This window comes from Perissodus microlepis, chromosome 14 (assembly GCF_051167445.1).
Source record: "Perissodus microlepis isolate ML-2025 ecotype Zambia chromosome 14, ASM5116744v1, whole genome shotgun sequence".
In the NCBI taxonomy this organism is placed as follows: Eukaryota; Metazoa; Chordata; class Actinopteri; order Cichliformes; family Cichlidae; genus Perissodus; species Perissodus microlepis.
This window is the reverse complement of record NC_140474.1, coordinates 5357738-5383903: the sequence shown is the minus strand read 5'-3', so window position 1 is coordinate 5383903 and position 26166 is coordinate 5357738. Positions and strand designations below refer to the sequence as shown.

Sequence of the window (26166 nt, the reverse complement as noted above, 5' to 3'; positions counted from 1 at the left end):
TAATGTCTGAAAATTGCTTAATTAAACGCTTGTAATTTAAAAAAAAAAAATACAATGAGTACTATAAAAAAATACTATGGGTTGTAAAACATGCTGCTAGTTTTTGTTTCCTCTGTTCTGGAAATGTTAGTTGGTTAAAGAAATGTGCTACTTTTTTCTTCACCTTCAGACATCTGAAGTAGGAAATCGTTTTAATAGACTGAAAAAGCAGAGCTGTACCACAAGCTTTTATTCCCCAGATTTGCAGCAGGTTTTTCTGGCTGTTTATTTTGTCATTTGCAGGTTTAACCTTGTGTATTTGTGTGATGGACTCACAGCTGTAAGAACCGTTCCCAGAGTTTAACAAGGGATTTCTTTGTACAGCCTCAACCCTGCTGACCAACCTTTGTCCTTGTTCAATTATGACTTTACTTTATCATGCGCTTCACAACAAAAAGCACACTCTCTCACCTCATCTGCATCAATACTGCACCACATACACACATACAAACTGGCCTATTGATGAATTCTCAGCTGGTTAGGTAACTAGTCCAGGCTAGGTTTGGCTCAACTGATAACACAAAGTTGTGTTATTGGTGACGTATGGTTGTCCGTGACTATTGGTCCACTTGGCCTAGATTCTGGCCAGGATGACTGATTGATGACGCTGCTTCTCCACTTGTCAACAAAATGAAAACATAAGTTAGTTGGTATCCCAATCCAAGCCCTCCTATCAGTAATTAAAGGCAATTACTCTGTAAAATTCACCAATTTATTAACAAAAATTGGTGTCTTTTCTTTTTTGTTTTTCAAAAATGTACATTATTTGTATTTGGTGAAAGATAAATAATTTTATTAGACTGCTGGTGGCTTTCCTTTTGCCTCTGACAAAAACCTTTTTTTCAGGGGCCGCAAATAATTCCTCAATGCAGCGAAAAAGACTGTGTGTGAATCTGGGGGATGAATTTGTGGATTGTGTGTGTCTGCTGGGAACACACAGTGGTTTTGCTGAACAGCAGTCATGAGAATGGCCAGGCTTTCTTAGAACAGAAATTGCCTTCGGTTCCGGTGGTGATACGCCAACTTAATCACACCATTAATCTGCTCTTCAAGTGTTGAATCTCAGATCCTGGTTTTATAAGGCGTGGTTCAGAGCTGTGTGTGTGTGTATTCTGCAGCCTGGTTGTGGTGTAGTGCTGCATAGCGCAGCTGTAATGGGGCAGGGGCTGCCCGTTACGTCCTGTCCTGTCAGCATTATTGTAGTCGGTGTAGGACAATATGCATGCTGCCAGGTGACACTGTCCCTCTCCGTCTCTTTCTCTGTGTCTGTCTGCCACTTTTCCCCTCACTCACTCACTGCCCGTCTCTTTCTCCAGTTATCACTTTCTGTGTGTGCTGAAAAAGTGTTGAATTTCATTATAAATCAATTTCAATGTTATGTTTATATAATATAAAGCTCCAGCTTATGATAAATTAGTAATAAGCCGAACTTTGTTTGGGTTGGACTGTTGTGTTGTTAGCAAATATAAAATTTTACTGTTAACATTTACAGGTGTTAATAACCATAGGGGAAGAACCTTTGGTACTTTGGTACTTTTCAACATTCTTGACCCCTCATAACTTCCTAAAGACATCAAATATCCACAGGTATCAAAATGTTGGTTTAAAAAAAGGCCTTTTATGTGCTGTAACTTGTTTTGATCAGGCAGTTATCACATCTGGTGGTAGGATCTTTAGGCGTTTTTACCAATGAAGACAGATCAAACATTCAGGGTGCCCGGGTTTCTGTTACTCTACGTCACTGAATTGGTGCATTAAATCGAAACTATAGTATGTTCATGATATTGATGTTCAGAGTTGGTTATGATTTTGGCCTTAGATTCTAACTTGAAGCGGTTTTACTGATTCTGAAGTTGGGAGGGCCTAATTGATTTTCCATGGAGTGACACATAAAACGGGAACACTGTAAATAATGTTTTTCATTATTTTTGTGGATAAAAATACATTTTACTAGCTAAATAATGTGGTTCATCAGTTGACATGGTTTAAGTTTGGCGAATGTCCTTGTGAAACTAGAAAATGTCAGAACCTTCACCAATATGTCATCCTTTAAAGGAAAATAAGAAGTAAAGCCGTAGCTCAGAGTGAAGAATATTTGTCAATATTAATCAGTCTTTTGTCTTTCGTGGAAGATTGATTCGCTTTAGTGTACCTAGTGGAAAAGCACACAATTTGCATTTTAATTTTGACAGCATTAATATTCAAAAGTTGTCGTCTTCACTGTTGAGTTGAAATAGAAACACGCACGGGCTTCTTCCAACGCTTTAATTCTCTCCACAAAAGCTCTTCGCTTCATCTCGGTCTTCCTAGCAGCTCACGCTGCGGTGCCTCAATCTATGTTTTGTCAACTGTAGCTTTATGCCCCACTTACCTCTCTCTTCTCCCCGCTGCTCCACTTTCTCTTTTTTCTCCTCTTCGTCATCTCTTTATTTTGTTCTATTTACTGTAACACTGCGTCCCACTTTTCCTGCCTTTCTCCCCGGGCGGTGTGTTGCAGTAGTAGCTCTACTGTAATCACAGCTGTACTCTTTGCCATCTGTAGTCTACAGTACACTTGTATAAAGCTACAGGGACACAGGCACTGTCATGTTATAAGACTTGAGACGTATCCTGCTTCTAGAGAACTGCCAAATTTCCACCTTCACTTGCAGCTGACACACAACAGATCAACCACATGACTGATGCAGGCGTGATAAATAAAAGGATTAAAGCAACAGCTTCAGATTTCATCAAAATCAGATGCATATCTGTCCAACTACCTGAAATGGCATTGATATATTAATGTGCAGTTAGACAAAAAACATTTAAGCACTGCGTCCTAAACCGTTATATCTCAGGGCGTCTTCTTACTGTTGTAGATGTTATTTATTTTCAGTTACTCTCTGTGGAGCATTTTGTACCTTTCTTAAGAAAAGTGCTGTATAAATAAAGTGTGTGGTTATTGTTAATATTATAAATCCAGGTATTATCTTCTGTTGTTGTACCCGCAGGCTGTGGCCTTCAGCAGATTGCAGATCTCTGCCAGTGTTGCTTCTCTGCAGAGCTTTTCCAAATTACAAAGCTGCACCCTCTGTAAACAGTTTATGTTAGTTCAAAGTTTTAGGTGTTTATGGTCTTAGAAGAGATCGTATAATGAGGTGGAAATCATGATGCCAGACTGAGTGTAGCAGAACATTTATAGACATTTAAAACTGCACATTGGCAGGAAAAGAAGAAGGTCTTCCAATGATTTTTAGATGAATCTCCTTGTGAGATTTTGGCAGTGGACTCCAAACAGTCTTGTGTTTGTGTTCATATCTTTGAGCTCTAATAGCAACATACAGGATCTAATGTCATTGTCCTTGTTTCCCCTGTGGTGTGTGTCGTTGGATAATCACCCAGACTATGCAGGGCCCCACAAAAAAGATTGGTGTTACTTTAAGAACAGGAGAATTTTGTGGGCAGCCGCTCAACTTTGTGAGTGTGCAAAAAGTAAAATAACTGTTTGGGCCACTATCTAATGCTGTGAAGTATGTTTTGTCCCTTGCCCAGGCCCCTTCAGCCAGGAGCTAAATTCCAGACAGGGAAACAAAAGAGGCCGTCATGTAGGGATGGGGAGGTGGGGGTGGCTTTGGGGCACTGGAGCAGGAGCAGGGACCCTAAGAAAGACAAGATACAGAGCGCAACTGAAGACAACAGACGGTGTTTGTATAAGACTACATGGGTTATAACAAGCAGATAAAGCCACTGTCCAGAACACTCTCAGCTCTGCCTTTGTATGCATGTGTAATGCCATTATCTGGATTGCTACGCTGCATATTGTTCCTGCGTGGGTGTCTGCGCATAATCATATTGTTGCTGCTGTATGCATTGTTGTTATTGTGCCGGTCTGTGATGGGAATAATTAGACAATAAAGGCACAAGAGGGCGGGCAGACCAAAAGCAGAAGGTTTTCTCACAAGTGCTCTCCCTCCGCTTACTGTGTCTGGTTTAGACAACATCTATAAAACTATACAGGGAGTGCAGAATTATTAGGCAAGTTGTATTTTTGAGGAATAATTTTATTATTGAACAACAACCATGTTCTCAATGAACCCAATAAACTCATTAATATCAAAGCTGAATGTTTTTGGAAGTAGTTTTTAGTTTGTTTTTAGTTTGAGCTATTTTAGGGGGATATCTGTGTGTGCAGGTGACTATTACTGTGCATAATTATTAGGCAACTTAACAAAAAACAAATATATACCCATTTCAATTATTTATTTTCACCAGTGAAACCAATATAACATCTCCACATTCACAAATATACATTTCTGACATTCAAAAACAAAACAAAAACAAATCAGCGACCAATATAGCCACCTTTCTTTGCAAGGACACTCAAAAGCCTGCCATCCATGGATTCTGTCAGTGTTTTGATCTGTTCACCATCAACATTGCGTGCAGCAGCAACCACAGCCTCCCAGACACTGTTCAGAGAGGTGTACTGTTTTCCCTCCTTGTAAATCTCACATTTGATGATGGACCACAGGTTCTCAATGGGGTTCAGATCAGGTGAACAAGGAGGCCATGTCATTAGTTTTTCTTCTTTTATACCCTTTCTTGCCAGCCACGCTGTGGAGTACTTGGACGCGTGTGATGGAGCATTGTCCTACATGAAAATCATGTTTTTCTTGAAGGATGCAGACTTCTTCCTGTACCACTGCTTGAAGAAGGTGTCTTCCAGAAACTGGCAGTAGGACTGGGAGTTGAGCTTGACTCCATCCTCAACCCGAAAAGGCCCCACAAGCTCATCTTTGATGATACCAGCCCAAACCAGTACTCCACCTCCACCTTGCTGGCGTCTGAGTCGGACTGGAGCTCTCTGCCCTTTACCAATCCAGCCACGGGCCCATCCATCTGGCCCATCAAGACTCACTCTCATTTCATCAGTCCATAAAACCTTAGAAAAATCAGTCTTGAGATATTTCTTGGCCCAGTCTTGACGTTTCAGCTTGTGTGTCTTGTTCAGTGGTGGTCGTCTTTCAGCCTTTCTTACCTTGGCCATGTCTCTGAGTATTGCACACCTTGTGCTTTTGGGCACTCCAGTGATGTTGCAGCTCTGAAATATGGCCAAACTGGTGGCAAGTGGCATCTTGGCAGCTGCACGCTTGACTTTTCTCAGTTCATGGGCAGTTATTTTGCGCCTTGGTTTTTCCACACGCTTCTTGCGACCCTGTTGACTATTTTGAATGAAACGCTTGATTGTTCGATGATCACGCTTCAGAAGCTTTGCAATTTTGAGACTGCTGCATCCCTCTGCAAGATATCTCACTATTTTTGACTTTTCTGAGCCTGTCAAGTCCTTCTTTTGACCCATTTTGCCAAAGGAAAGGACGTTGCCTAATAATTATGCACACCTGATATAGGGTGTTGATGTCATTAGACCACACCCCTTCTCATTACAGGGATGCACATCACCTAATATGCTTAATTGGTAGTAGGCTTTCGAGCCTATACAGCTTGGAGTAAGACAACATGCATGAAGAGGATGATGTGGACAAAATACTCATTTGCCTAATAATTCTGCACTCCCTGTATGTCTCTGTTTTTATTAGAGCTGAGCCAGAATTCCTGTGATCTGGGTCAAACACCAAGCAGTAAAAGGCCAGAATTTAACTCCAGCGTCTCTTCATTAATGATTCATCTTCTCTTATCAACAGCCCTGAGAGCTCCTATTACTGCTGTGCATTCAGTGAATGGGGGGACTGGGAGGTGCTCATTTAGCAGGAGTTTAGTGGGAGCTTTTCCTTCAGGATCAATGATACGCAAGGTCAAACATGTATGCAAATGGTCCCTGGCAATGAGCAAAAGAAGCAAAACCCTTTAGCAGTGCAGCTTATTAGACTGCTCCAAAGCAAGTGTTTGCTTTAAACCGTGCTACACAAGCAGCCACGCATGCTGAAGTGCTTCATTAGCTTCAGGCTTTTTCTCAGATGTTTGCCTGGACAAACTTGATTTAAAATATCTCTAGCAAATCACTTTATCAGGTCCAAAGTTGAGATTGTTTATAGACATGTTTAGTTATCCAGATCTGAAATGATGCTGCTGCTATTATTATTATTATTATTATTATTATTATTATTATTATTATTATTATTATTTCTTCATCTGAAAGAGAAAACACTTGGAGTCCACACACATCAGCTGTTTTCTCAGCCTTTAAAGCAAAAAACCCAACTTCATCTCGTACAATGACCAAACATTTTGTATACGAGAGGCAGCTAATCAGAAATTAAAGTGGTTACAAGAGCTTGGCCTTAAAGGGGAAGAAACTAAAACACCTTGTTCTGAACTGAGGAGCTGCACCAAGATCCAGTACAAGATGAACAATGATTATTTTGAACTGTGAATCATGCAAAGCTTCTCTATGAGAGAAAGAAGTTTCCCTTAAGCTACAAGGCTAAAGTGTCTTTTTAATACATGGGCAGCAACAGTATCTCAGCAAACTGTTGCTAACACATCAGGAACACCAAATGATCTGCAGTGTTTTGTGCACATGGACCGCCTTTGATCGCACTGTGCCGTGCTGAAGGGCAAAATGGCATTAATTGTGTTTTTTGTTTGAAGAGGGCTGGTGCCTAAAAGCCTGTGGGCGTGACACAAATGCAGTTTTTAAATGTGTTTATTTCATGCGGACAGCTCACGGTAATGGATTTCAGTGCTAAGTTTTAGAACGAATAGTTCCCAACAACAGACTGACGTCCATGTTTCATGGGCTCAAGAGCAGGGCTCTCTCATTCAGAGTGTTCACACACTCACAGACAGGGTTATTCACAGCAAGTACTCTGACGTGGGAGTGGAGAGTTTATTCGTCACCATCGTTCTGCTGCTCTTTGTCTTTCACTCTCTTCCCTTTTTTCCCCTCAGATTCTCTGGTCTTGTGATTGGCTTCAGCTGATGAGAGGAAGTGTGTTTCATGGTTTGAGTTCTTTAGTGTGTTAAACTGTACACCCTGCAGTGGATATTTGAAGGGGCCAGTTATCAATACTTCATTTCTCTATTTCAGCTTGTTTGCTTTCTTTCTGCTCCTTCGCTAACTCTGTGTGTGTTTGTGAGAGCATACTTGTCCGGATGGTTAGGGGGAGAAAACAGACACCCAGCATGGCTGAACTGGTCAAAGGTTAATAGACTTGGCAGACCAGACACATGAATCAAAAGCGTGCAGTACTCCTCACATTATGAGAAAGAGTAAAAATCTGCAGCAGTGGGTCATTTAGTTGCTTAGTGTAAATCCTCAGAAAAGCAACACTGAATTCTCTGTCCTGGCAAGGAGAGAGAAATAAAGGGTGACAAAAAATACAGAAATGCATTTAAGCTGCTTAGAAAAAAACACAAGGAGAAGGCAGGGAAAGTGAAGGCTGCATTCAGAATGCAGATTAATTTCCTGTGTAAATATTTGCATTTGGCGAACAATTCGCTTTCTAAACCTGAAAATTTTAGACCCAAAATCAATATTTTGCTATAAAAGGACCATATGGCAGTAGCTGTGGGTCTGTGTCTTCGCATGTGTTTGGCATTTCATGACTTCCCACAATCCCCTGGGCAGCAGGAGATCCAGGGATTATTACCTGGGTTTGCATGGCAACTGTGACGCGGAGCCATCACTGTGAGAGAGACCCAGGAAGTGATTAAATGGAGTATGAATTTAAGAAGGCACACAAATATTGAAATTAATTATCCATTTAATCACAATCCAAAAAAACCTTTATAACATTACACTAATTCTTAGTAATCTTCAAAATGGACCTAAAGTGCAATAAGAATCTTCATTATTGCCTCTACAGCAGCACGAGCTGAGGATTAAATGGATCAATACTGGTGACTCAACAATTTCCTGGCCAGCTGCTAAAGTCTCCTTTCACACATACCCCATTTTGGAAACAATTCCCAGATGTCATTCACATCTTTAAATATGCAACATCTCAGCAAGCAGCGCTCACAGATTGATTTCTCACTTGGAAGACCGAGCAGGCAAGAAAAAGGAGAGAAATGTGGGAGAGCGAGGGTTAGTTGAGTATGGAGGAGAAGGAGAGAGGTGAATGAGTGTACCGGTGAGGGAGGACAGGCTTAACTGATAATACTTCTTAAAGCTCAGATGAACAGCTGATGCACCGTGCACCTAATTCAATTACACACACTCCCACTGGACTCACTGTGTCTGTGTTTATGACAATGCAGCTTCCCATTTTAGGAGCACAGGATAGATAAAATATCTAACAGAAGAAGAGAAAGTCGTGTTAATAACACATTAGAGAACATCCTCTGTGGTTCTTATGTGTGAATGCTTCTCCTACACAGCGTGGCTCTTTGCCACACACGTTCACATCTGAGAGCTGTTTCTTCAAATCATTAATACAAATCAGTTAACAGTTGCACTTCATTATCAATTGATTAGTCTGTCATGTTTCTTTTCCAATCAGTTAGTGTCACAGCCTTGGTTTTTATCTTAAGGTGACTTATTACTGTGTGACCGAGGATCCAAAACTCAAAAAAAGTGAAATTTCAGACGTGTTTATGATTTAGTGTTATAAGGTGTTTTATTGCTTTTTATTCATATTAATGCTTTCTGTTTTATGTCTCCTTTTCCTGTTGTTTTTAACTCTGTTTACTGTCATTGCATCTTGTTTTTTCCTTCATAATCTGACTTTCTGTTTGACATTCATATCCAGTTCTTCCTGTGTGTCAAAGCGTAAACTCTTAAATTAGTTTTAACAGTGCAAGCACACCACTTCTTGCATCTTGGCTGTTAGCTCTTTGTCACACGTTTGACCAGTCGACACCAAACAGGAAGTTTCTGTGTTGGCTGCTCTAATGCGAATCAGTCTGTGAGAGGACGTCTTCTTATGTAGGCAAACCAAAGTGTTTATTTTCTTCTGGGTCCACTGGCTACGAGGAATCTCTCCGACACAGGTACAGGCATGTAAAGCACTGCTGCCTCAGGTGACTGTAATGTCGTCGGGGAACGTTTTTTTATCGCAATGTGAAAAAGCTAATTCCTGGAACACATGTCTGTGTAGGCTCTCAGTCTACCAGGTCAAGTAGTCTTGAGAGCTTAACACCTCGGCTCATGTGAAGACTCGGATGATCGATAATGGGTCGATGACCCTCAGGACCACCTCTAAAGGGGACAACCCCGACTACGGGCTAAATACTTGAGACTCTCAACGATTTGTTTTTAGCAGTAAACCAGCCTGCTGTAAAATTGAATTTCTGTGAATCTGCAGCGTATGTAGATAAATGTACACAGACTAATCCCAGGATTACTGGATAAGTAATGGTTTTAAATTGGGAAATGTGTTGTTGTTTTTTAATTCTTGTAAGTAAGAAAATGTCTGTTAAAGATTTATGTGTAGAACCCCATTGTTTAGTGTGCAATATGACGGAACGGTGGAGAAAGGAGTACAAACTGTCAAATTATACGTGTATTCATATTTGCAGAAAATAGTCGGTATGTCATCTGAAATATCCTTCGTTTAACTATGTATTGTTAGATGAAAAGATGCAGAGATTCCAAATGGAATTATAAGCCTGAAGATGACGTGAAAACATGAGTGGCGTTGGGTTTTCTGTTCGATGAAAAGTCAGAGAGTGAGAGGGCGAGATAAGGGAGGAGCGCGTTTCCCAGGGCAGCTGAGGTTCTGCGACCAGAATGAAGGCATCGGAGCATTCCTGTTTTTGTATTCTGGTTCTTTTCACTGGCTTTTCTCTCTGTCTTTTGTTCTTTTTCCATGCTTTCACTTTTTTCACTCATGTGTAATATTTTCTCAAAGAATTGTTAATGAGGCAGGTTTGCGGCAGCGCTCTGAATAGGGAAAATGGCACAAACAGTAATATATATGTTTCTATACCTCTGTTTAGTTTAGCATGTTTTCTTAGCTTCGCTGAAACACTCCTGTCAGTGAAGCCCCATTCCTCCTTCATAGTTAGAATGTCTCATTTTGTCACAAATAACAAAATGAAACCTAACTGATGACTGATGAATGGGGTTAATTGCATTTGTTCAGTGTGCAGGTGGTTTGTTTGAAGTTTTCTCTGATGTTGATTCATTTCTGTGGTGAAATGAGTGTTTTTAAAAAATTTATGACTCGCCATTGGGATGTCTCACTGTGAGTCCTGGCACATTCTCTCTGTAATCTTTTAAATGGTGTTCCCAGTCAAATGCATTACTTTAATGAGATGGAAGGAAAAAGAGAGAGAGAGAGAGGGTGATTGCATAAGAGTGGCAGGATGAGGCAGCAGTCTGGAGCTCAGTGATGGATTGGGAGGGGGGTAGGGAGGGTCCTCAGGGAAAGCCACCCTGGAGAGGAGGCTTTATTGTCAGCCTAGCATCAGTGGGACGCTCCCTTGGGTGACCCTGGGCACTAGTGGTCAGAAAGATGAGCGTCTGTGTGTGTGTGTGTGGGTGAGGAGGGATAAGATGAATGATGGGAGCAGTATATACACCAGCTGTGAACTGTATGAACTAACTGTTCATTTGGAGAATAAATTAGAGTAATGATGGATATACCTGAATTCCTGCCCTTTTCTTGACCTGAACTCAATTCAGCTACAAACAAAATAAAAGTAGTACTTTGAAAGAGATTCAGATGTAGATTAAATTCATCAAGTTTGATGTAGTTTTAATTGCCGTGTCTTCTTTTATAACTTTATTATTGTGAAATCTATAAAAAGCCAGATTAAAAATAGCTGCGATTCTGACAGTTTCCTCTGTATCCTCATTAAGTGTGTGTTGTCTCTATGACAGGTTAAACGGTTCATTTAAAATTAATAAAAGCATTATTTGATTTTGTGTTCTTCCACAAATAAACAGCTCCTACTTTGGTGTTATTTTCACGACACGATTGACCAAAAGCAGCAGTTTAAATGACCTTCATCCTTTACATACGTTTGCATCATGTATCCATTTGAGATTTCTTTTTCTTCCTCTCCTGTTCAGGTGTTTCGAGAGGTACGCATCATGAAAACTCTGAACCATCCAAACATAGGTGAGTCAACTCACACAACTTTTTGTTCTATATGTATCTTTCCACGATGGCCTTTGCGCTGAAATCTTTCTCTGTGTATTACAGTCCAGTTATTTGAGGTGATTGAGACAGAGAAGACACTTTACCTGATTATGGAGTACGCTAGCGGAGGTGAGTGACACCATCACCTCCCTCATCTGCATTGCCAAGTATAGATTTGTGCCAATTAGCTTCATTACTTCTGAACTGTACAGTCCAACCAAAGAGATAATTAACTTAGAGTATTTACTCCATTTGTGTTAGTGAGGTCTTGCTTCACTACTTTAATGTTTTCTCCTCCGTCTTTTTCGGAGCTGTTCTTCTATTCATCTTGCACTCAGGCATTGTTCAGCAGTTTCCCAGGCACTAATCTATTTTTGCAGCGTCTTTATTTTTTTTTCTTCTTTCTTCGTGATCCCTTAATCTCTCTTCCCTGCTCTCTCTGTGTGTTGTGTGATCTCTTACTTACAATGCCTAATAAGGAGACATCAGCTCACCAGCAGACATGCAGCTCAGATTAGCTCAGCCTGCTTCATTGTTTAACAAATTAAATGTTTAGAGGGAGGACGGGTAAACAAAAGGATTTCATACTTTATGTTTCCCGAATATAGTGTGTCCAAGTACTTTGCTTATATTATGGTGCCTGTTGCTCGGTCAGGCCTCTTCCAGGGCAAAGGGGGCCCTCGGGCCTCCGGCCTCTGGGCCTGCGGCTCGGTTCACTCTGGCACAGCTGAGTGCACGCCGGTGCAGCCCCCTCTGGTTTCTGCTCCATGGCTACTGGGTGACCCCTCGTCTGGGGCTCTCCTCAGCTCTTCCCAGGAGGGTGGCACGGATGCCCCTCCGGTGGTCCTCCTTGGGCTCTCGCACTCTGGGGCCTCTGGATGTCTGGAGCCTGGATCTCCTCCATGCCTGCTTCATGCCCTGGGGGCGGGGCTATGGCTCTCTACATCCTCTAGCAGATCGTTACATGGGGAAACCTTTTGAATACAAGCGTGCTGATCCACACAGGTGTGCACACGGGTGTTCACTGTTCATAGACATAAACTACACTTTTCTTGACTGCTACTTCAAGGCACATTGTGCGCTGTCGGTCCTGCGTGCTGCACAACAACATTCAATATTTAGTATTTACTGCTGTTTACACTTAGCTAGATTAACGTGATGGTGTTGTGTTTAGTATGTTGCTCTGTTTTTTTTTTTTTTTTCTTGTTTTCTCTTCTTTTTCTTTCAACAGGTGATCCAGGAGATTTTTTTCTCTTCTTTCTCTTTTTAAGTGCCCTTTCTCACTGTCCCTCTTCCCTTCTGTTTTTCTTTTCATTCATCTTTCTTTCTCCATTTCCTATCCCTCAGTCATGTCTGTCCCGTCTGTAACAACTGAAAATAAAATAAAATAAATTTTGGTCAATCAAATGGACCAATACGGCAAGGCCGTGATGGCCATAAATGCTCTAAAACACGAGATGGCCCAGGGTCCAAAACCGGGCTGCCAAAGGGCTCTCTGGATGGATCCGCAATCTGTGAAAATTGCTGAATTTAATAAATCGAATTAATAACTTCTGTGATGTTTTAAATGCACTGATGCTGCTTTTGGGTCCCTTATTCTCAAGGAGTCACTACAGCAGGAAACGGCACATATGATTTGTCAAATTTTACAAATCTTTTCCCCTCCTGATGTAACGCTAAAAAGATTTTTGTCTCCTTCTGATTTTGAACCAAATGTTGTTTGGCACATTTGTAAACCCACTCACTACAATCCTCAAATTTTAATGCAGTCTAATGATAGTAGATTGAGTGTTGAAAAAACTGAGAATTATTTAAGTGCTGCTAATTTTTTTTTTTAAATCATTCTTAGTCTTTGTTAATGGGTGGTTCATTAAATAATAATCATTAAATGGCCTGTATTTTTATAGCGCTTTACTAGTCCCTAAGGACCCACTGGTGCCACCGGGCCCTCTGACCACCACCAGTAGGCAACGGGTGAAGTGTCTTGCCCAAGGACACAACGACCAAGACTGTCCGAGCTCGAACCGGCAACCTTCCGATTACAAGGCGAACGCCCAACTCTTGAGCCACGATCGCCCCACAATGCCTTTAACAGTCCGACTGGTGACTTCCACGCCCACTTTAAATACAGGAAGTTTTCAATGTTTTTGTGTTTTTTCAGGGGAAGTGTTCGACTACCTCGTGGCTCATGGCAGGATGAAGGAGAAAGAGGCCAGAGCCAAGTTCAGACAGGTCAGTGAAACTCCACAGCTGGCCTCAACCGTATGTCTGAGTGTGTCACAGCCTAAACCTGATGCACAGCTAGTCTTTCAGTTTTAAAGGATTTATCAGTTTATTTATGAATTTAGTTTAGAAAGCAGGCATTGGCATCTTTGAATTGAGCTTGTAGTATAGGAGCCATTCATTTGAAGGACAACATTAGGTTCAGTTATGTTCTCTTGTATGAGCTCATTTTGTATTTCTGTCTCCTTAGATTGTTTCAGCGGTGCACTACTGTCATCAGAAGAACATTGTTCACAGAGACTTGAAGGTGATTACCCAGAATCTTGACACAAGATATTAAAAATTCCTCTTTTTAGATAAGTGTACATTATTTACAGAATTTACTGAATTACCTGTAACATTTTCAAAGCTACAAAGCTTAATTTAGGCCCAAAGTGTGTTATACAGATTCAAAATAATAATCAGTTATTCTTGAGTTTATGAACCTTGTCTGTATTCAGAGTTCTCTGCTGTCTACCATGTTTGCTGCAGGCGGAGAACTTGCTTCTAGACGCCGACTCCAACATTAAAATAGCCGACTTTGGCTTCAGTAATGAGTTCATGACGGGTAATAAACTGGACACGTTCTGTGGCTCCCCGCCCTATGCTGCCCCGGAGCTCTTCCAGGGGAAGAAGTATGACGGTCCAGAGGTGGACATCTGGAGCCTGGGGGTAATTCTGTACACGCTTGTCAGCGGGTCCCTGCCCTTTGACGGACAGAACCTAAAGGTGGGTGACATCAGGCCAGGGTTTTTCAGATTGAAATGTCATTTGAGGTTACTCAGAGCTTACAGCCTTTTCTGTTTGATTTTTTTTTCTCTTCATTTATTTTTAATTTTTTGAGAATAATCCATCACGGAGATGTTTTTGTGCGTTAATTTAGATACAGTCATGTGCCTCTGAAGCCTAGATTATTAGAGAAATTTAAACAGTTTTGCAAAAACTAACCTTGTAGTTTACATTTACAATGTTAACTAGTTTTAATTTGTCTGAAGTCATTATAAATAGCTCTTAATCTCAGTTCTCTCTACATTTAGCCCATTTACAGCTGCAGGATCACATCATGTACAATTCTGAAAAACAATAAACTTCCATTTAATTGTGTTATTGTTTTTTTTTTTGTTGATGTCTTAGTGCACCTGTAGTTTAAACTAATGGTGTCCGGATGTGTGTTGTGTTCAGGAGCTGAGAGAGCGTGTTTTGAGGGGGAAATATCGCGTGCCCTTCTACATGTCAACGGACTGCGAGGGAATCCTTCGCCGCTTCCTGGTCCTCAACCCCACCAAGCGCTGCTCGCTGGAGGTGAAGACAGGTTTATTGCACATTTAGTGGAATAAATCCAAGGCGCATACACAGAAAATATCCAAAAAGAAAATATAAATGTCAGATTTGTGATGTTTTTTAAATCAAACATAGCAGTTTTAAGCTTTCTGTGTTTTCTCTCATTTTCTTTCATGACTAGCAAATAATGAAAGACAAGTGGATAAATATTGGCTATGATGGCGATGAGCTGAAGCCTCACATGGAGCCTTTGGAAGACTTTAACGATACCGGCCGCATTGGTGAGAAATATCTTAATCACTAATATGTTTTCTTAATAATTTAACATTAAATGATATCTTTTCATGAGGTTACTGAAATGAAGGGTTAAAGAAATATTCAGTAAGGTCCTATAGGCAGAGTTTTTATCCCTAAACCTTTGGAGGCATTCCTCTTTATTTAGTGGGAGGTTAAGATAAAAAATAATAGTGGGTGCCTTGATGTTCAAAAGTGGCCTAATTTTCAGCTTTTGAGCAAACACTGGAATATTATAGGCTAAGCCTCTTAAGTAAAATGTCAGTACAATGTTACCATTTAGCACCATAATTTTAAACTGTCCTGAACGTTTCGTTGTACAGAAGTTCTGAAGTATTTTTTTGTTTTAGATGTGATGATTGGGATGGGATTCACCAGAGAAGAGATCAGAGATGCGCTGGCCAATCGAAAATACAATGAGCTCACTGCCACATACCTGCTGCTGGGACGCAAGACGGAGGTAAATCGTTTCCTTTGCTCCTGACCTTACGATGAAGCTGTTAATAAGCTGTCATGGTTAATACTTAGATATTATGCTTACATAGCAGTAAAACAGGGTTGAGAAGATAGTTTTGGTGCCATCGCTTCCTAATTTGTTTACACTTGTGATGTGCTACAGTCATGACAACCAGACTAATTAAGACTGACATATAAACTGGCCTCTGTTGCTCTCGGTTGATGAAGATCAATGATCGAGTCCAGTTGTAATTTTATATCGTTTGTGTGTCTGTGCATGTCTGTATCTCAGACGGAGGTCACTGACTCTCGGTCTAGCAGCACTTTAAGTCTGGCTCGAATCCGGCCCGGCGCCATCACCAACGGAACAAGCAAGCACTCCACTTCTTCTTGCTCCTCGGGTGCACAGTCTTCCTCTTCTGGCCATAAGGCACAGCGCAGTGCCTCCACGTACCACCGCCAGAGACGACACTCTGATTTCTGTAAGGCAAAATACTGATGACTTTTATTTGTTTCTATTCATCTTGAGACTTTGAATCTGCATAAATTTAGCTCACTGAGAACCCTTTGCTCTGTTAGGCGGTCCAGCTGTTCCAGGATCAACACACCCAAAACGAAGTCCCAGCGGCGTAGCTGAAGGGGCGGGGCTTAGAGAGGAGCGGCTGTCGATACGCAAGCCAACCACCAACACTGTTGGCTCCCGTAGCATCCCCACCCCCTCCAGTCCCATGGTTAGCTCTGCTCACAACCCAAATAAATCTGAGATACCTGACCGGCGTAAGGAGGTTAACTCAACCACGGTAAGACCAAAAGGTTTATATGCGGGTGGGAGGAACCGTCTAGTGAATCTAATCTGTCACTTTTTAAGCCCTTATCAATACAACAGATGGCAGAGCCCTAACAGTCCACCTAATCCAATTACCTCAGATTACAGCCCTTTAAGGCTACGTTAAAATAAATATAATGGGAACCAAAAATAAAATATCCTCCACAGACTGGAGACAATCAGAGAAGTAAAACTATTACATGTTTTGAGATAAATCATCAAATTAGAAATTAATCATGAGAAATGAAGAGCATAGTTTGCATGCAAAGGGTTGAAGACTGCAGTCAGAATAATCTGAGACTAACTCTTTAATGTTCTCCACGGCAGATACAGGCAGAGCTCAGAGGTCAATCCAGGGCAATCTTTGTTTTCACATAATCTCACATAATTTACAGGCTTTTTTTCTCCTCCAGAATAACATCCCTGCTAGTGCCATGACTCGAAGGAACACGTATGTGTGCACAGACCGATCCAACTCTGATAGACACTCCCTGCTACAAAATGGCAAGGAAAACAGGTGAGAGTTGCAAATGTGTATATGAAGTATAAGATCCACTCAGCAGGTACTAATGAGATCTTTCAAAAAGCAGACAATTTGTTTCTTCGTTATTTCCCTAGAGGCCTCTTCTGAAATCATTTTAAACTAAAAGGGGGCAGATTAGCTTAATTTGCGTGAATTTGGACCACATTCAGTAGCATTCATGTATATCAATATATTTATTAGTAGAACACAGCCTGATAAATCGCCCGCACTTCAAACCTCAGATCAGAATTTTGTTTAAATGTGATAAAAATCTCTGGCTTACATTTACAGACTGTTAGGTCTGGATAGCTACACCCTCACCTCAGTTCAGACAGCTCTAAATTACACCCATTTTGTCCCTGAAGAGCCTTAAAGGCAGTGAGTTAAGTATAGAATTGAAGCTCAGGCTGGTGATTAAATGGCTGGTTTCACTGGCACATTGCATCTTCACATTGCATCTATTTTAACTATTTTCAACACTTTGGGAAATGCATTTGTATTAATTGCAAGTACAGTGGAACATGTCACTGTGATAAGTTTTGTAAAGACCGGTTTGACTGGTACAGCTTGTCCCCTTTTAGCACAAAGCTTAGCATGTTTCACACACACATTTTGTCTCTTCAAGACAGGATGAAGGGCTTAACACTGCACATCAGTGGCTTTGTCTTTGTTCTGTGTGCAGCTCTGGGTACCCAGTGTGAACTGTCTGTTGTTACGACAGATGGTTGTCTCCTTGTCAGTCTCTGAGCATGGCAGTCACCGTCCCCTCTCTTGCTGTGTCTGTCTCACTCTACTTCACTCTCTCTCTCTTTTCCTGTGGTCACTGTCTCACTTTCAGTCTGTCTGCCCTGTTTTCTGCGCCTCTGTCTCTTTATCACGCTTTAATTTTGTCTCTCAGAGGGAGAGCCTGAAGGTTTCTGTCTGCTGTCTGACCTCCAGTAAAAAACATTTGCACACATGGGGCAGTTAGGGGTAGGCCAGGCGAAGGGTGTATCAAGTGCATACAAGTTTTCAGATCTTAGTCAATCAAATCAGCGCACAAAAAATGAATGAAGTGTTTGTGCAAATCATTTTTGATAGGAGGGGATATCATATGATGGCAACAAAGAAGTAGTGAATGTTGGTATGAAAAAAATGCCAACAGTGTGACATCAGTAAACTGCACAAACGTGTCTACCTACCATCATGCTTTTCAAAATAGATACGAGGAAGAGGGTTAAAAAACAAAAAACATCAACTGGTGATTTGGATGAAACGCTGAATCACTGCTGTTCAGGAGACGCTTACTCTCCTGTGAGCAGAGAAGACGACACACCCCACGCTGTTCGATTTAGGCATTGCACCGAGGCAGCATCCTCTGCTGTAGCTCACTGTTATGATTTAACAGGTGGTGTTAGAGCGTGCAGGATAAATGTCTGCTCTAAACAAAGGAAGGTTGAGGAGAAGAGAAAGCAGAGGGAGGAGGAAGAGACGGGAGAGGAGGTGAACAGGAGGGAGCAGCAGGATGAAGTGAGCACTGGCGTTGCACCAACATAACCCTCCATTTGCCTCAGAGGCCTTGTCAATGTGATGCCATGCCAGAGTGGTTGATGGGAAAATCACGTGCATGGAAGAACAAACACACGCACAAATTGTACATGAAAACTGTCTAACCTGTAGTCCTAAAAGATCAGAATAAAAGCCCAAAATACTGAGCATGTTCGGTACTTGAATTTACGTGACTGTTCGTTTGTTGATTGCCTACATCAGGTCCTCCGCTGAGCTCAAACTATGTGTGAAGAAGTTGTTTTCACAAATGCGCTGCAGCCCTGAACATTTCAAGGTCTCACCTAACAGAAGTGCACGTGAGAGCACAAATATCTGATGCAGTCAGATCGAATATTAGCTGATTTCTAACCTGCCAGCAACCTAGGACATCGGATTCTGGGGATTGATGTGTGACCAGGGCGGGTAATAGCTGAGTGCATTTACAGCTAGCAAGTGGGCATCATGTGTCCTGCCTCCTGCACGCTCTACCAGGGCAACTCCCTTACCTAAAGCACACAAAGTAGTTGCAGTAATGACAAAGCATTAGGCGGGTCATTTCCTGGGGCGTGCTACATGTGAGAAAGGAAAGCTGTGTCCCGGATTCCTCAGACACTGTCCAAAGTTCATGTTTGAGGTCAGCTTGTGATAAGACTGGAAGATAAGGGACTTCATTATCAGGACATAATGCAGATGCTCTTTGGTATATGAAAAGAGCAATGGGTCAGCTGTAATAATCCATGTATACATTAAAAACAGAAATCAGAGGAGTTCCTCAAACTCTGGGATGTCAAACTTATTTTACATTTTTATTTTACAGCCCATTTTTATCTTAAATGGGTCAGACCAATAAAACTCCCCTATCTGTCAACGTAAACAAGCTTAATTACACATTTAATCCTCAAAATATCTCGGTATAGGAGGGAACATTTTCAACAGTATGCCTCGGGTTTGTTTTTGGGTTTTTTAATGCCTCGTTTACATTTTCCAGAGAGATCCACTGGGTTGGATAGGAGTCTTTGCCGAGCCCATTCTGGTCCCCGGGCCTTATGTTTGACATCTCTGCTTTAACTAATCAAGCACTCACATTAGTTTGAGGCACTGGTGAAACTTGTGTACAAAACCATACACAGCTACAGAACAGAAAATGTATTTTTTTCAACCATCCCCGTCCCGCTGTCCTCTGCTCTCTCCAGCCCCCGTGTGCCCCCTGAGGTGAGACTCAGTAGGCAGCCAGTTCACATTGACGCTAAACGATTTTGCTCTGCAACGGCTGCGCTTCAGCTTAACCCATCTAATGGCTCTGTCCCACTTGAACCCTGTGTGTGGGTGTTATCTAGAGCGTTATGAAAAGCAGCCTCAGGCCACCAGCCAGCCTGAGAGTCAGGGGTGGAGAGGTGTGTGTGTGTATGTGGTTTATGTGCGTAGGTGCATAAATGTGTGACAGGAGACGGGAACTGGACATGAGGTAGTGGGGCATGCAGGCGCTCACAAGAGAGAGAATATTTTGGGTTAATTTTCAGGTTAGAAAACAACCTGTGTGAAATGTATGAGAGCTAGCTCTGCTGGTCTTTCTGTCTTTTACTTTTAGACTTTATTTCAGACTTTTTGTTTTTCTTGAAAAGTCTGAAATAAAGTCTGTTTGCGAACAGCTCATTATAATTTCACCTGTTGACGTCTTTGATTAGAATTGTAAAATCAAACCGGACAAATAATTATTTTTAAATTGTTAATTGTTAGGTTGTTAAATATACTCAAGGATAATACACCTTTTATCAGCCAGCCAGTTATCAGTGTCCATAGATTTTGTTTAATACTGCACACTAATGATGGAGCTTGTCTTTAACCCCAGTTTAAGCCATGAAGAAACCCAGTTACGTAATGATTGATTAAGTGTTTTTAAATGCACTTGGCATGTTAAATCCAACTTAAAACCATAAGTCTGCTAATAATCTGCACTTGATGTCAAAAAATCCAAATGAAAGATGAAAAATACTTATTTTGCTATCGAGTGTTTTCTGCCACCGATTCATTCGGATGATCTGATATCCTCGTGTTGGTGTTGTTCCCAGACCATCATGAAAATGTTGTTCCAGGTTCAACATTGCAAGTGACCAATCACATTGTTGTGACGTTATTCTTTTGCGCGCCAAGCCGTTCGTGCATTTATGAAATTCCAATGTTGCAAGGACAATATCAATTCTGCTTACCGTTTATTAAAGGGTTACGGTTACGGTTAGGGTTAGGGTCAGGGTCCGTTGATCGGCGGACAGAGGCGGTTTCACGCAGCTTAAGTACAGTTTTTTGTTTTACGCCGGTTTTTCCCGAAGTCGCAAAAGTATGACGTCACAACATTCTGATTGGTCACTTGCAATGTTGATCCTGGAACAACATTTAGTATGATGATCTGGGAACAACACCAACACGAGGATATCAGATCGTGCGATTCATTCGAGCCTTTGTTTGTCACAAACACATCAGTGAGTCACATCACTGCTCGAGGTGGCGTGTTTTTCCAGTGAAGATGGGTCACACTAGTCTATTTGGGGTCTGAAAGTGAAGTGAAAATGTGCAGTTTTGTGATTGTTGCCTAACACTGGCTCAAACAGCCTACGCTGCAGTTATAATGTGAATGTAACTTCTCTGGTTTGATTCTGCTTATGTTGAACGCACTTCCTTCCAGATGTTTGGAAAAGCCGTAATCAAATATGTATAAATGGTTTGGTGCTTGTATGGTTCCTGAACAGTTGCACTTGTTCTAATAGTCTAACTTGCAACTTCTCCACCCTCACCCACCTCTCCAGTTCCACATCCCACCGCCTCCCCCCTGCCTCCCCCTCTACCCACAGCATTGCAGGTGCCTCTGGGACCTCCTCCTCATCCTCCACGCCTTCCTCCCGTCTGTCCCGGGGATCCACAGTGAGGAGCACTTTTCACGGAGGGCAGATTAGAGACCGCCGGCCTCCCTCTCACGCTCCTCCAGCGTCTCCTACGCTGTCCCACGATGCCAGCCCACTGCCCCATGCCAGGACCCGGGGTACGACCAACCTGCTCAGCAAAATCACCTCCAAGTTGACTCGCAGGTAAGAGGAGAAGCTAGATGTTTGAATGTCAAGTCTTACTGTTTTTGAAAGCTTTAAGTAACAAAGAAACAGGGAGTGGACGGGACTAACTGGTAGAAAAACAGTGGCTTGTTAATAAATCTGCACGTATTTTTGTTAAATGTTTAGTAATACTGCTAATCGTTGTGGTAAAGTGACAGTACAGGCCTGTCTGATTATGAGCTTACAACTAGACAGTGTAGTTCTGCACATGAAGATCATTTCGATAACCTTGCTGCCTGTCACGTCTCCTTAACCAGTACTAACCTACCAGCCTTCCTTCTCTAATAATTCAGCTTTACAGGCTTCAGAACTTGTCCTCCGGAGTGTCAGACCTGGGTCTAATAGTGTTCAAATATTGTTCGCCAATTTAATTTTCTCACATTCAAGATTCTCAGTCTTTTTTTTTTCTCGCCACATCCACATCTTCATGGAAATATCCACCCACTGCTAACCACAGATTCAAACATCACAGAATACTAAAGTTACTGTTTACTGCACTAATTCATGTTTAGTTATTTAGATTTGAGTGTGGGGGCTGTGTAATGTTCCAAGTGTGTACATCTTACTACACTACAAGACAAAATATGAATTACTCTGTCCTGAAGAAGTAAAGCTGTCTGCATGTAACAGTAAACCAACAGTAAACACACACATCCACACAATCCTGCGACATCGATGGACAATATATGAAGACCAGTTTAAATTTATAAAAATTAGATTTTATTCAGCATGGTTACCTCCTATTTTCAGTTCCTCCCATGAACTGTACTCCTGAGGCACCTCCGCCTTACTGCACCTTACTGGCAATTAAAGCTAAAAAGGTAAATGATAACCTATCTGACCCAGGTCTGCACGCTAGGTGGACACACTGTATGTCTTTCACGGTTGTTCTTGGCTGCTTATTGTTGCTTTATCTGTTTGTTTGTTTGATTCTTTAACCACTTTGGCTTTTTCTTGCCAGTCACCTTCCAGTCTTCTATCCTTCTTTTCTTGAACTACAGTACCTGATGTTGAATTCTTCACCTCTTCTACCTGTGCTTCTTACTGTCACTCTGTGTTGTCTACCCCTTCACTTGCTTTTTCTTCCACTCACGTCTCTCTTTCAAAAACTTTCAATTTTCCATTTTTTTCCATTCCTCTCATCCTCTCTTCACCTCCTTCTCTTCTTCCTCTCTCCTCCTAGGGTCACTCTTGACCCTTCTAAACGTCAGAGCTCAAACAAGTCCATGTCGGGCTGCACCCTCCCGCAGGGAACAAAAACAGTTAGTAAGTCTTCCTTTCCCATGTTTTCTGGCTGCTTCTGTCCATCTGACTGTCTGTCTGCCTGCCAGTGCTCAGTCATCCCCTCTACCCCTCATTCACTGTTGCAGTCTGTTGCAGGTCAGAGTTTAGTTATATAAAGTTTTATCTGAGGCAAAGCTACTCTAAAGGTAGTAATTAATATAAATAAGTCAACTGTCTCAGTCAAATATTTCCACTAAAATTAATATTTTAGCTTCATGGTGGTAAAATCAAAATTTAGATTTTTTTTTAAAGTGAAGAATAGTTGATAAATGAAATAACATAAGCAGGTCTTAAAAATCTTAGATGGCCTTTGAAGTACTATCCAAAGACATGTATGCAAAACGTCCGCCCCACCAGTGGATTCAAACCCAGAGCCAGTTTGCAGGAGAGAAAATATGAAAAAGCCTAATAGGTCCACTTTAAATATTCTCTTTTGCTTGCAGTTGGAATTTAGTTATAAAGCATATTTGTCTTGTGGTTGCAGGCTGTTAAAATACACTATATACTTATAGACTAAAGGCGGGGTTCTTGTGGGCATTGAGTGTGCACGTGAAATGCTGCCTTTCTTTATGTTGGTCAGCACTATTTGATCTGCAGCATCGACGTTACTGCTCAAAAGTTCTTCGATTTATTAAAGACATTTTTATTTTTGTAAAATCTCTTTATTATTTATTATTTTTTATTTTCAATACATCCATCTTCTTATCTGGATCAAGTCTGATCAAATCTTTTACTTAAATATATGAGTACTCAAAACATAATAGTGCATAACTTTGGGCTACGTTGTTTTTTCTGGTTATTCATTGTGCATTCATACATAAAACAGATTAAAAACAGTTGTTGCTGCATTAAAAATGAAAAGGTTTTTAAAAAGTCCCACGCTTAACTTGCTTACCATGCAGAAATTTGTTGTGATACATCTTCTCCTTTTATGTTACGTTATGTGCTTATTCACCCATGCTCGGTCACTGTTTGTACACACTCGGTTTTATGTTTTCATTAACTGACGTAAAAGGTTATAAAAATCCAGGATTCAAACTTCCCTTTAGAAAGTTGAAATGCAGTAAGACTAAACTCTGCAGATCTGTGACTTAAAGTTGTGGCCAAGTCCACACTGATGAAATGTTTGATGGTTGCTTCTTCCAGTAGAGCAGCTTTATCTCAAAACCAGCGTGTTTGTGTTTCTGAAACTCTGATCAGCTGCTGTCTGCTTTAGTGTCTCATTGTCACTCCCCCCGTCTCCAGTGGCTCAGCTTTAGGCTGTAGCACTCACTACAGGCTCACCATTACCTGCTTCTAGCAAAGCACTTAAAAGCAACAAAAAAGTGAATTATTTCTATTTTAAATGTATGTTTAAGTTTTCCTTTTTACTGTAGTATGGCTTTAAATGTTACCATCAGGTAGGATGTTAGGTCTTTTAGCTACTATAGCTAGAAATCACTACTCACAAACAAGCGCATGGACAACACGCACACTCTTGTTCATGCAGAGTGTAGAATAAACAACACTATGGAGATGTGTGTGTATGTTTGTGCGTTCCCTGGAGTATGAGTTTATTGCAGATCAACTGCACTACTTTGAGTCACAAAATCAACACCATATGTTTGTCCATGCTGTTAACAAATCATCAGTCGTGCAGCAGCAGGGCTTTGGATTCTCAGAGAAAGCAGAGAAACCAGGACAGAAAGAAAGGGGGGTGTATTTTATACAAGAAAGACACAGGGGGTGAAGGAAGAAGAGCTGAGATGAAGACAGGCAGGTTCTATGCCTCTGAAAAGTGTGACGTATGGTGCGTTCCTGAATGGGTTTTAGCAGCAATGTATGTCAAAAATATCACTTTTATCCACTTCTAGATAATTATCTTGATTTTTCTTCACATCTAATGTTATAAAATATTATTTCAAGTGTTTAAAAAGGTATATTTGACATCAGTCCATAGCTAAGGATTCTTTCTAGAGCAAACAAACTGAGGAAAGGTCTGAAGGGTTTTTAAGGTTGGTATTAGGAGACTAGAAGGCTGTGCACAGGATGCACAGGACGTTTTAATTTAGACTAAGGCAATGTGGAGATTGCTGTAATGGTATACAAGGTGGCAGAAAGCTAATGGATCATGCTGTAACTGTTGACAATTAATGCGATACAAAAAATATGTTGAACCGTGACCGTAAATGTACCCAGCGTGCGTCTTAGCGCTCCGCAGGAGCAGAGGCTTATAAGAAGCATCTCGGCCTGCTACAGTCATCCTAACCGACTGACCCAGCATCACTGCCGTCTTAAACCAGGATTAGTTATATAACCACAGTTTATCTGTGTCTTAAACTGGGATCGTGCGCAGCTCTCCCTCACGATACCAGCAGATTGTTCTGTTACACTGCCGGAAATTGTCTCTGTCTGTCTCTCGTCCCAGTTTCGGTCTTTTTTCCTCTCCCTTTTTGCGTCCTTGTCCTCTTCTTTTTGTTCTGCTTCTATCTCCCCCACACAATCTGTTTTTTTGCAGTTTACATACTTTAGCGTTTGCGCACAGTCACTGACTCACAGCAGAAGAGTCTGGTCAGTCTGCCACTCCACACTCGTTGCTCACAAAACACTTGAATTCCTTCATAAGGATGTGATGCTCCTTGTTTTGGAGGAGCAGGAGTGTTATTCTCGTTCTTTACACAGACAAGATGTCAAGGTCATAATCTTTATAGAGCACCTCAAACTCTTCAATTATAATGGTCAGGTTTAGTGTTCTTAAACCTAAAGAATTCCCCTCAAGATATTTGCTCAATAATTACTTGGATAACTTTTTCCCGTGAAGGTGTATCCCAGTGGTTATTCCTGGGGATTAGGACGGATCGCTCTCTACTTTTTATTTTGTGTGACGCAGTCAAAACATTGAGCTACGCAATCTAAACATTTGTTTAGCCCTGATTAAAACCTCTGCACCACAACAGCTCCTTAGTCAGAGCAACGGTCATCTTAGTTCATATTAGGTTTCATTTTTCAAACTTAATCTGTCAGTGAAAACTCACTGCTGGCTCCTTCAAAGTCACCCCCCTTTCCAGGAATAGAGATCAGGTTGCCATGCTGGCGGGAAGGAAGCCATCAGTCAAGTACGTGAATAGCAACAGTGGCCCCCGGTGGACACAGATGGGAACTGTATTATCCAGCCCGTCTGTGTGAGTGTAATCGTAGCAAATCATGTGGTCCTGGAGACGACACAAACTACAGGAGAGAGCAGACAGAAAGTCAATGACATGCAGCACGGGCTATTAAAGAGGGTGGAGGAGAAGAAGAAGTGCTCAGTGCATCATGGGAACTAACTAACTAACTATAAGCTTCATCAAAGAGGAAAGTTTGAATCCTAATCTTAAAATTAGAAAGGGCTCTGTCTCCTGAATCCAAACTACAGATGAAGGCTCTATGTCATAGTGTACTATATCTACTAACCGAAAGACCGGTGGTTCAATCCCTGGCTCCTCTAGTCTGAATGTCCTCAGCGAGACACCGAACCACAAATTGCTGCTGATGCATCCATCAGCGTGAGAGTGTGGGCATCATATA

At 41.4% G+C, this 26166-nt stretch overlaps 1 protein-coding gene across 5 annotated transcripts in view; it reads left to right on the top strand.

Moving 5' to 3' along the window:
* Nucleotides 1-26166, top strand: part of mark4b (MAP/microtubule affinity-regulating kinase 4b) — a 60572-nt gene that overhangs the window by 28630 nt on the left and 5776 nt on the right. For 3 of the 5 annotated variants that reach the window (XM_084951770.1, XM_084951769.1, XM_084951773.1), the window contains exons 4-15: nt 10997-11045; nt 11130-11195; nt 13228-13298; nt 13540-13596; nt 13821-14057; nt 14511-14630; nt 14791-14890; nt 15254-15363; nt 15652-15841; nt 15939-16159; nt 16599-16702; nt 21037-21315. In XM_084951770.1, coding sequence (XP_084807896.1) covers nt 10997-11045; nt 11130-11195; nt 13228-13298; nt 13540-13596; nt 13821-14057; nt 14511-14630; nt 14791-14890; nt 15254-15363; nt 15652-15841; nt 15939-16159; nt 16599-16702; nt 21037-21315 — 1604 coding nt within the window. Of the gene's footprint in view, nt 1-10996; nt 11046-11129; nt 11196-13227; nt 13299-13539; nt 13597-13820; nt 14058-14510; nt 14631-14790; nt 14891-15253; nt 15364-15651; nt 15842-15938; nt 16160-16598; nt 16703-21036; nt 21316-22519; nt 22603-26166 lie in introns of all 5 variants that reach the window. The other 2 variants (XM_084951771.1, XM_084951772.1) reach the window with 2 other exon arrangements.